This window comes from Pongo pygmaeus, chromosome 13, assembly GCF_028885625.2.
Source record: "Pongo pygmaeus isolate AG05252 chromosome 13, NHGRI_mPonPyg2-v2.0_pri, whole genome shotgun sequence".
NCBI lineage: Eukaryota > Metazoa > Chordata > Mammalia > Primates > Hominidae > Pongo > Pongo pygmaeus.
The window spans coordinates 17199043-17211559 of NC_072386.2; the positions used below are offsets into that span (position 1 = coordinate 17199043).

The 12517-nt window shown below is 37.6% G+C and overlaps 1 protein-coding gene across 1 annotated transcript in view; it reads right to left on the bottom strand.

Annotated features, from left to right (window-relative positions):
* Window positions 1–12517, bottom strand: part of LOC129044583 (contactin-associated protein-like 3) — a 141982-nt gene that overhangs the window by 88065 nt on the left and 41400 nt on the right. The window contains 1 exon segment of the mRNA XM_054502590.2: window positions 9143–9286. Coding sequence (XP_054358565.1) covers window positions 9143–9286 — 144 coding nt within the window.

A 12517-nucleotide genomic window follows, 5' to 3' on the forward strand; every position in this document is an offset into this window, starting at 1 on the left:
GTGGTATATTCATATAACAATATATACATTCTTTTGAAAAATTAGCAATATTTTTTAACTGTACATATATGATCTATTTCACGGTAAAAATGAATAAAATTATGATACGCATAAAAATAACTCAAAAGCATTTCTAACATTATTAGCATGTATATATTTATGGAAATGGGCTCTTGAATAACGGAACGTTATAAAATCTCACCTGTAGAATTTAAACCCTAAAGGTGATACTATATTTATACTTTGACAAATCATTTTCTGTAATCAACTTTATTTAGTATCACTTAAAAAACTGAATACTACTTTCATTCTTATCCCTTTTAGTGCTTCCTAAATATTTTACTTTTGAAATGACAGGTCTTGGATATATTGGCTTATTTGTTTTTTGTTATAAAATCTGTCATCTATAGCAAATGTTTTAATATAATTTGAGGCACATATGCACACCTCGGAATATGAGGAAAGAAAACAATCAGAAACTTTGCAGATTGACATTGTCTGTTTTCACAGTTGCTCTGTGGAAAGTTTGCTCTGAATGACTGTCAGAGTTTAGAAAATGAGTTTTATAATTTCCATGCTGACAGCCAATTTTAGGGATGAATTTTACTTTTTTTTTTTTTTTTTTTGAGACGGAGTCTCACTCTGTCACCCAGGCTGGAGTGCAGTGGCGCAGCCTCAGCTCACTGTACAAGCTCTGCCTCCCAGGTTCATGCCATTCTCCTGCCTCAGCCTCCTGAGAAGCTGGGACTACAGGCGCCCACCACCATGACCAGCTAATTTTTTTTTTTTTTTTTTTGTATTTTTAGTAGAGATGGGGTTTCACCATGTTAGCCAGGATGGTCTCGATCTCCTGACCTTGTGATCCACCCGCCTCAGCCTCCCAAAGTGCTGAGATTACAGCCGTGAGCCACTGCGCCCGGCCGAATTTTACTTTCATATTGTGCTGTCTCCAACATAATTTTAAAACGATTCTGGAAAAAAGATAGTAAAATGCAAAACTATACCAATACCCTCAGGAAGCACCTCAAGCATTGATTAGCAAATGTATCTTATTATTTACAGAGTTAAATGACATTTCTAATGACCAAGGATTTTCTGAGTAAACATCCCTGGGCAGAAGATTTATTGCACCCTTCTGTGACCTCCCCACTCTGACCGCCCTCTCTTAGGCTGCAGTGTCTCTTGGCTGTACTCAATCATTGACTGAGCTGGCAAATACTCTGTTTATTATTGTCTAGGAAAGGCTGATGCGCTCCCTGACTTAGTAAAATGTTTCACTGCATCATTACTGGGCAATAAAAATCAGTTGAAATAACCGACTGAGTAAAACTATTAGTCACTTTGGGCAAAGCATGGCCTTTCTTCATGCGGCAGTGGGAAATCAATAAGATGCTCCAGAGGAGCCAAGGCTCCGGGGACACCTGTATGGTGCAATAAAACCAGCACATAAAGCAGTGAAAAAGGTAACGGCACTCATTTAGCATTGTTACAACTCCGTTGGGCACAGTGATGAAGGGACGCTCCATAAAGGGTGGTCTATTTAAAATCGGTTCCCGAGTGTGATCTTTTATTTAGGCCTATCTGGAAGACATGCATTCCAGTCCTTAATTTGTAGTCTTTTTTCAACAACCCCATGAAACAAAAGGGATCCAGCACGGTGATACTGTTTCATGGTGATACAACCCCATGAAACAAAAGGGATCCAGCATGATGATCCAGCATGGTGATACATAATGATACTGTTTTATTTACCTGGAATTTGGTAAGAGAGCAGATTTTAAATGTCTTCACTGCCCTCTGCCATCAACATGGTAACTATGTGTGGTGTGATGGATGTGTTGATTAACTTGACTTTAGTAATCAGAACACAGTGTATACCTATATCAAATCGTCACATAGTATACCTTGAATATATAGAATTTTTATTTGTCAAATAAATATTTTAATTTTTTAAAAAGGATTTATGGCACTGTAGCAGCAGTGGGTGGTAAGGCCTGGATCAGGCTCAGCCTCAGGTGGGAGTTGGGGTCAGGGAGGAACCCAGTAAGCAGCTCTGGCCTTGCAGGTGTAACACTCTAAGCCTCTGTCTTCCTGAGGCATTGTTCCTGCGTGTTGTCCCAGCGTCTTCCCTCTCTGTGTGTCTCTGCACCTACATTTCCATTTTTCATAAGGACACTGGTCATATTGGATTGCAGCTCACCTTAATGACCTCATTTTAACTTGATTACCTCTGCAAAGATCCTATCTCCAAAAAGGTCACATTCTGGGGTTCATATGAATTTGAGGGAAAACAATTCAATCCATAATATCATCTCTGAAATAAGGACAACTTTACTTATGCATATACAATTTGGGTTGTGGCTGCTGCATATCTATTTCAAATGGGTTATGGGCTCTTCTCATACTTTCAGGTCAAAGGGGACTTTGGAATCCATAGTGTATGTATGTATGCATGTATGATCATGGATCAGCCTTCCCATTTCTGTCACTGTGTCCCTATATGGTTCATGATCATGTATGTTACTTCACTCGAAGGCCATACACAATCCAAACAAAACAAAACACAGAAACTGTGTTGGCTGTTTTGACTTTCTGTTGAAACTATTCTCTTTGGTCATATATATATTTAAAAAATATTTTATTATATATATTAAAAAAAATATATATATGTATATATATATATTTTTTTTTCAAGTGATTCTCCTGCCTCAGCCTCCCAAGTAGCTGGGATTACAGGCACCCGCCATCATGCCCCGCTAAATTTTTTTTTTTTTTAATATTTTTGTAGATACAGGGTTTCACCATGTTAGCCAGGCTTGTCTTCAACTCCTGATCTCAGGTGATCCGCTGGCCTCAGCCTCCCAGAGTGCTGGGATTACAGGTGTGGGCCACCACACCTGGATATATATCTATATCTATCTATCTATCTATCTATAGATAGATAGATAGATATCATCTTTTTCAGTATATTCTCAGGGTGTGTTTGAGGAAACCCTTTCTTTTTTTGGCCATTGTCCAAGGGTTTAGAACTGAATGGGAATGTCTGTAAATGGATCTGATGGAGGTTGGAATGTGTATCAGCTTTTCATCATCACTGTAACAAATCACTAAAACATTCTCTGTATTATCTCTCACTTTAGAAGTGTGGGAGGGCTGGACTGATGACTCTGCTTATAGTCTTACAAGGACAAAATCAAGGTATTCTTGGGCTCCTTATGAAGGCCCTAGGGGAGAATGTGTGTCCAAGCACAGGTTAGAGCAGAATTCAACTTCTTGTAGTTGTAGGAGTGAGGTCCCAATTCGTCACTGGCTGGTAGTTGGGGCCTCTCAGCAATGTCAGGCTGCCTGCATTGCTCTTCATAGTGCCCAGTTCATTTTCTAAACCAGCAATGGTGCAGAAACATTCTCCTGCTTCTAGTTTCTCTGGCTTCCCCTCACCCACACCTCTCTTCTGTGTCTCTTCTGCCTCCAACCAGAGTTAAATCTCTTAGGTGCTCATGTGATTACACTGAGCCCACTGCATGAATCACGATCATCTCCTAAGGTCTGCAACCTTAATTACATCTGCAAAATCCCTTATGTGATGTAACATATTCACAGTTTCCAGGGCATCTTGGAGAGTCATTCTCATTCTTGCTGCCACAAAATATTCCTCATTCCTTCATGAAATGTTGTTTGCTTTCATATATTTGTCTCTAGAGAAGCATCAGGTATTTTCTCAACATCCCTTCATGTTAAAAACCCTCAACAAATGAGGCACTGGAGGAACATACTTCAACATAGTAAGAGCCACCTATGACAAACCCACAGCCAGCATCATACTGAATGGGCAAAAGATGTGAAGCATTCCCCTTGAAAACTGGGACAAGACAGGGATACCCTCTCTCATTATTCCTACCCAACACAGTACTGGATGTCCTCGCCAGAGCAATCAGGCAAGAGAGAGAAATAAAAGGCATCTAAATAGGAGAAAAAGAGGTCAAACTGTCTCTGTTTGCAGATGATATGATTCTATACCTACAAAACCCCATCATCTCTGCCCAAAAGCTTCTCCATCTGATAATCTCAGCAAAGTTCCAGGATACAAAATTAATGTACAAAAATTAGTAGCATTCCTATATACCAACAACATGCAAGCTGACAGCCAAATCAAGAATGCAATCCTATTCGCAATGACCACAAAAAGAATAAAATACCTAGGAATACAGCTAACCAGGGAGATGAATGATCTCTACAAGAAGAATTACAAAACACTGCTCAAAGAAATCATAGATGACACGCAAATGGAAAAACATTCCATAATCATGGATAGGAATAATAAATATGGTTTTTAACCATATTGGGCCATACTGCCCAAAGCAATTTATAGATTCAGTGCTATTCCTATCAAATCACCAATGGCATTCTTCAAAGACCCAGTAAAAACTATTTTAAAATTAATATAGAACCAAAAAAGAGCCTGAATAGCCAAGGGAATCCAAGGCAAAAAGAACAAATCTGGAGGCATTTCGTTAGCCAACTTCAACCTCTACTACGAGGCTATAGTAACCAAAATAGCATAGTACTGGTACAAAAACAGACACACAGACCAATGGAACAGAATAGAGAGCCCAGAAATAATGCCACACACTTACAACCATTTGATCTTCAACAAAGTCGACAAAAACATGCAGTAGGGAAAGGACTCCCTATTCAATAAATGGTGCTGGGATAACTGGCTAACCATAAGCAGTTCCTAGACCCCTTCCTTACACCATATACAAAAATCAACTCAAGATGGATTAAAGAATAAAATGTAAAACCTGTCAGGTGCAGTGGCTCATGCCTATAATCCCAACACTTTGGGAGGGTGAGGTGGGAGGACAGCTTGAGCCTCAGAGTTTGAGACAAGCCTGGGCAACACAGCGAGACCTCGTCTCTACAAACAATAATAATGATAATAATAATAAATTACCTGAATGTGGTGGCACGTGCCTGTAGTCCAGGCTAATCAGGAGGCTGAGGCGGGGGAACCTCTTAAACCTGGGAGGTTGAGGCTGTATCGTGTCATTGCACTCCAGCCTGGGAAACAGGTGAGACTCTAAAGTCTCAAAAAAAAAAAAAAAAAAAAAAAAAGTAAAGCCTATAACTACAAAAACTCTGGAAGATAACCTAGGAAATATAGGAAATGCCATTTTGGACATAGGACATGGCAAAAATTTCATGACAAAGACACCAAAAGCAATTGCAACAAAAACAAAAGTTGACAAATGGGACCTAATTAAACTAAAGGGCTTCTGCACAGCAAAAGAAACTATCAACAGAGTAAACAGACAACCTACTGGAAGAAAATATTCACAAATTATGCATCTGACAAAGGTCTAATGTCTGGAATCTATAAGGAACTTAACAAGAAAGTAAAAAAAAAACCTACCCCATTAAAAAACGGGCAAAGGACATGAACAGACACTTTTCAAAACAAGACATACATGTGGCCAACAAGCATATGAAAAACTCCTCGGCATCACTAGTCATGACATAAATGCAAATCAAAACCACAATGAGATACCATCTCACACCAGTCAGAATTGCTATTATTTAAAAGGCGAAAAATAACAGGTGCTCGTAAAGCTGTGGAGAAAAGGGAGTGCTTATACACTGCTGGGGGAATTATACATTAGTTCAGCCATTGCAGCAAGCAGTTTCGTGATTTTTCAAAGAACTTAAAGCAGAGCTGCCACTCGACCCAGCAACCCCATTGAGTACACACCCAAAGGAATAATAATCCTTCTACCATAAAGACACACAGACGTGCATGTTCATTCACAATAGCAATGACATAGAATCAACCTAAATACCCATCAATGGTAGCGTAAAGAAAATGTGGTACATATATACCATGGAATACTATGTAGCCATAAAAAAAGATGAGATAATGTCCTTTGTAGCAACATGGATGGAGCTGGAGGCCAATATCCAAAGTGAACTCACACAGGAACAGAAAACCAAATACCATGTATTCTGACCTATGAGTGGGAGCTTAATATTGAGTACCCATGGACACAAAGAAGGGAACAATAGACACCACAACTGCTCATTACCTGGGTGATGGAATAATCTGTACCCCAAGCCCCCATTACATGCAATTTACCTACATAACAAACCTGCACATGTATACCTCTGAATCTAAAATAAGTTTAAAAAAAAAAAAAGAAGCATCACGTATTTTCTGAAGGAAATGGGAATTATATATGAATATACATTGTCAAAGACCATAATGTTTGAGATTTTCTATTGCTTATTTCATTAGTTTCTTTATGGACCTATTCCATCTGAGCTAGCAGTTCTGAAAACAAAGTAGTGTGGATCAAACTCTGTCATCTGTTTCTGTCATAGAGATTACAGCCCTCATCCTGAAGGAGGGACAGATTTCAGTCCCATCCTAATAAAAAAAAAAAAATCTCTGTTCCGTTTACTGTTTTTTTCTACTTGGTTTGGAAAAATTTGGTTAGAGACAATTGTCGATGCCACATATGGCTGAGAGCAGGTATAGGAGGTATCCTGGTGCTCATACTCGGAAACCCTTAAGTTGGCATCATCCTCAGCACATGAAATTTCTCAGATCACTAACAATCTTGGAACGATGATGATTCCTTAAGCCAACTTCGCTCTTCTGAAAAGGCTGGCGGGCATGGCTGCATTTCTCTGAGGACTCCTATGTCATCATCCACTCAAGATACATCAAGGCATCAACTAATTTTAAAAATCTTGGCCTGGCACAGTGGCTCACGCCTGTTATCCCAGAACTTTGGGAGGCCGAGGCCGTCGAATCACAAGGTCAGGAGATCGAGACCATCCTGGCTAACATGGTGAAAACCCCGTCTCTACTAAAAATACAAAAAATTAGCCAGATGTGATGGTGGGTGCCTGTAGTCCCAGCTACTCAGGAGGCTGAGGCAGGAGAATGGCGTGAACCTGGGGGGCAGAGCTTGCAGTGAGCCGAGATCGCGCTACTGCACTCCAGCCTGGGGGACACAGCGAGACTCCGCCTCAAAAAAAATAAATAAAGAAAGAAATAAAAATTTTAAGCTCTTCAGGTTTACTTTGTGTCTGCTTAGAGGAAAAAAGCATCCAACTACAGATATAAATGTATCCATTAATAAAAGGTAAATGGAGGCACAAAAGTTTATTTGAGCTAACAGTGATTCATGAATCACTGTTGAAGCAGCTTCAAATGGGAACTGGTTCAGGGATCCTTTCAAGGGAACAAAAAGGGACAGCTTCTGTAAGGTAAACATAGTAGCAAATTTTTCACTGGTTGTAGTTATACAATTGCCTTATTTGGTTGATCCTGCTGGAAAGTCTCTAGTTATGTAAGTTAATTGGCTTCTGATTGGTTAGCCTTAAGTTTGACTTTTTTTTATTTTCAAAGCCATTTACAAGAAATAGCTCAAGTTAAGTTTTGCTTATATTGGTAAATCAAGCAAAGTTAAGGCCACTTACAAGGCTTTGTCTGGTCAGAGATAGCTCAGGCCATTTTAATTTTCTTTAACAATTTAAATACACCTGTGTACCACAGGACAGCTCAGTGAAGTCTTTGAATGTCTGTGGCTGTATATTTGGAAAAGTACATATTCTTTGCGAAACACCACAAATACTGATGAGGTAAAATGCAATGTATAGGACTGCATGTATATAACAAGTCTTCTATTACTAGATCTATATTTCTGTTTACATACAATTTTCATTACTAAGAAAGGTCGAATATATTTACCTTTCCAGTAAGAATTACAAGTAATTAAGTTACCTCAGTAACACCTCAGTGTTTAGGTACAGTGCAAGTGGCTCTCTGTATCTGTGTCCAGCATGGAATTTCGGACCTAGTTGAAAACTTTCTTACTTGAGAATGAGTTTTCTTATCATATATGTGGTGATATGGGATGATAACAGAATGCTGTAAGGTACAGGCATCCATGCCCCCATGTGACAAGTTTTCTCATGTGATTGTTTCTCTTAACTGTGGTTTCCAGATGTAAAAGCTTAATCTTTGGACTCACAGGAGCATTCTAGAATACATAGCAGGGTTTTGCTGTTATTCCTAGTGGTCCTTTTAATTTAAAAAAATCCAAACTTCCTTTATAATCAAAAGATCCACTTGTTTCCATTTCTTTAGCTGTATGAGTTCTCATAGTCACTTTGGGCTGCTATTAACAGAATCCCATGAACGAAGTGGCTTACACAACAGTTATTTCTGTCAGTTCTGGATGCTGGAAAGTCTAAGTTTGAGGCAAAGCAGATGCAGTGTCTGCTTCACAGACCACAGTCTTCTCCTTATAACTTCACATGGCAGGAAAGGCAAGGGAGTTCTCTTGGGCCTCTTTTATAAGGGCACTAATTCCATTCATGAGGGCTCCACCCTTCTGACTTAATTACCCTCCAAAGCCTCCTGACACCATGACTTTGGGGGTCAGGATTTCAACATATGAATCTGGGGTGGGGAAGCAAACATTCAATACTTTGCACCAGTGTAACACCAATTATACTGGATTCATTTAATATGCTTATCTCCTATTAATTAATATTTGTTTATTATTGTCAATGTTTTGAAAGTGCTTCATAATCAGTATAATATTTCCTATTACGCCTTCTCCCTGTAAAAAATATTTATCCATCTATCTATAAACTGAGCTGTGTACTAATAATGATTCAATAGTATAGATTTAGATGTAGGCTTATATATATAAGTAATATTTTATGTAAGCCAATGACTTCAGATAGTATGATTTGTTTTGTTTTTACAAGCTAACTGTTAGAAGTATAAATGGATTTATCTGTTGTAGAGATACGATTATGATATTGATGTTTGAAAGTTTCCACTTATTTACTATGTGTAGCTCAAATATATTTTTCTTTTAATGTTAAATGAAAATATGAAGTTATTTAAACAGCAAGTAAACTTTCTGCAGATACTTATTTTTGTATTGGGAAGAAAAACTGATTAAATGTTTCATGTTTTTTACAAATTCAAAAGGTATTAATTTCATGGCTAGAGAAATTATTTCTTAGTATCAACTTGGTTTAAATTTGACTAAGACTCAAAATGCAAAGCAATAAAGATAAAAAGTGGTTCCACTGCCAGTGTCATTCAGTTGCCTTCTCTTACCTCCAAAATAATAGGTGTCACCTGAATCAATGAGCACAGCCACCAGGGCCTGAACAGCTGTGTCATCGTCCACCACCACATTCATATGGCTCCACTTAGCAGATAAGGACACAGAGTGCCACTGCCCATCGTTTAATCCAGCACCTGGAGGAAATACAGTCAGTCAGAGACAACTCTAAATTATGAGCTCTGGAAACACTTGAAAACAATTTGATTCAGATCACTGAATACGTCAGAGAAGACTGGTATTTACATGTTCATGTATCACTGAAAAAAAATTAACCACCTATCTTTAATTTAAAAATTTCAGTTATTACGAAAATAACACATGAATAAAAATATTACTCTTTCTGAAGAATCACTGTAACAAATTCTGGTAATTTGCTTAAAGTAACTAGAATTTAATTATCAAATATATACATTAGGAGCCTTTACAATGGGATAAAAACAACACAGTTTGGTTCAATCTTCAAATGCAAAACTTACTTGCTTTACTGAATCTAACAAAAATATTTTACAAGAATCAAGAAAGTGAGTTGATAAAAAATATGTCAAGAATGATTGTGAAAAGTTTTTTTTAGAAAAAGTTGACACATAATTGCACAAACTTATGGGGTGCAACAGGATTTGAAATGGGGGAAGATCACTGGATGTCTGTCTTACTGCACCCGTTAATTAAGGTAAACCCTGCTTTCACTGTCTGAGCTATTTTACAGCCCTATAAATTGTAGAAAACTGATAGTAATGCAAAATGACTTGTACCCATAGAAATACAAATGACTTGTGCCTGGCGAGATGCAGTTGGTTACTGAACCATTTCATATCTGTCTGTAATTCATTTTGACATTTCTTATCTGCCTGTATGTGCATTACTTTGAATTATCCTCCAAACTGATTGTAACATCTTACTGGTTTCTTCATTGATTAGTTAAAATCTTTAACATATATTCGTGTGTTTCTGAATTAACACATTATGATTATAGATATAATTATACTGTCTTTTAAAAGTTATTATTCGCTGGGCATCGTGGCTCATGCCTGTAATCCCAGCAGTTTGGGAGCTGAGGCGGGCAGATCACCTGAGGTCGGGAGTTCGAGACCAGCCTGGCTAACATGGTGAAACCCCATTTCTACCAAAAAACAAAAAATTAGCTGGGCATGGTGGCACTAGCCTATAGTCCCAGTCACTTCGGAGGCTGAGGCACAAGAATCACTTGAACCCGGGAGGTGGAGGTTGCAGTGTGCTGAGATCACACCACTGTACTCCAGCCTGGGTGAAAGAGTGAGACGCTGTCTCAAAAAGATAAAATAAAATAAAATAAAATAAAAGCTATTATTTAATATTTGATAAAAAATGCTTAGGAAAGAACTGGAGTTGTACTTTATATATGTACAATATTTTTATATATTTACACTCACATCCACATTATTTTATGATTCTTAGTAGTAATTATGAAATCAATCTTGTCAAATAATTTGGTAACATAATGAATTGTCTTTGATGGCAAATTTAAATGTTAAGGTATTTAAAATCACTAGAGGTATTCCGTGTTTTCTTTTACCTGGTAATATTTCAAAGACACATGCCAATAAATGGGCTAAAAATAAGATTAGCTTCATGAGGCCTATTAAATTAACTCTGCACTGAAGTTTAAAATTAGGCCAAGATCGAAACTATTTCAGAAGTTACATATATCATAATAAACTTTAGACTAATAGAAATTTTCCTATAAAGTTAACATTTTACTTGATAGTCTTGGGAAACCTGTAAATTATTAAAAATGACTCTGTGCTTGATTTATTTTTCTTCCTAACGTGTATCTATGTGAAGTTAGTATATTATTAGCATTTCAAATGTAGTACTTCTTAAAAATTAAACATTAACATTAATATTTTAGTTTTCCCTTTTAACCTTCAGTGATGTATGAAACAGAAACAGAAGTAGTCATAAAGTGTAAGGAAATAAATTATTCTTTAAAATCAACCAAGATTCTGGATGTCTTCAATGTAAAACTAGGCACTGTCTAAATACAATCTCGAGGATTATATGATTCTGCAGGTCTCTGTGCCTTTTACCTTCTTTGAATTTTTTTTTTTTTTTTTGAGATGGAATCTCGCTCTGTCACCCAGGCTGGAGTGCAGTGGTGCCATCTCGGTTCACTGCAAGCTCCGCCTCCCGGGTTCAAGCCATTCTCCTGCCTCAGCCTCCTGAGTAGCTGGGACTACAGGCACCCGCCACCACACCTGGCTAATTTTTTTGTATTTTTAGTAGAGATGGGGTTTCACCGTGTTAGCCAGGATGGTCTCAATCTCCTGACCTCGTGATCTGCATGGCTTGGCCTCCCAAATTGCCTGGATTACAGGCGTGAGCCACCACACCTGGCCCCTTCTTTGAATTCTTTTACCACCCTGTGAATTGTAGAAAATTGAAAGCAGGCAAATGATTATTGTCCATAGACATGCAAATGAATTTTGTCTGGTAGAAATACAATTGACTTTCTTCCTGGTTCCTCTAACCCATCCCATGGAATAAGCCAGTTTTACATTATACACAAAATCATTGCAGCTGTAACATCTTACTGATTCCCTCATAAACTAATGAGTTAAACAAAATCTTTGACATGTTCTTTTTATAACTGCAAAAAGTGCCCTCTTTAAGAATATCTTTTGACAAATAAAAGCAGATCTTTGTATAATTGTTTTCATATCTATCATCCACATTTGTTTTCTTTTTGTTTTCTATTAGGTTGTATTTGGCCTTTGGCCATAGTTTATGCACAAGAAAATCAGATACAGTAGAATCTATAAATATTTCAATGAGAAGTTACTAAATTAATTGCCCACAACATAGATGTTATTTTAAACACATTTGATATGAAGATGATCTCTTGTTAACAACTACAACGTTTTAACTGCAGAGGCAAAATATCACACTCACAAAGCCATGAGCTAAAGCAAAATCCTGATGAGATTTAAGAACTTCAATTATATTTAATTCTAGTTATTGTGCAACCCAGAACCGGACAAAGTGCTTGTTCAGCACTTCACTGAATCCAGAATATATGCAACTCATCAGCAGTAAAACTGAACCAACTACTGTAGGAAAAAAATTGAGGGCAGTCTTTGAAATGGGCAAAGGAGATTACTGGATATCTTTTCAATGGAAAGATTAGCTGATATTACAGGATTGTAAACCATCATCTTGGACTAGGTTACTTTACAGCTGTATAGTGACAGAAGTTAACTTGCAGAACATTGATAATAATGCAAATAATGCTTGTCCATAGAGATGCAAAGTGTGTACAGGTAAGGGATTTGCCTTTCCCTTTGGATATTAGCAAGTTTAGCTAGTCGGCATCTCTTTTCTGACTATAA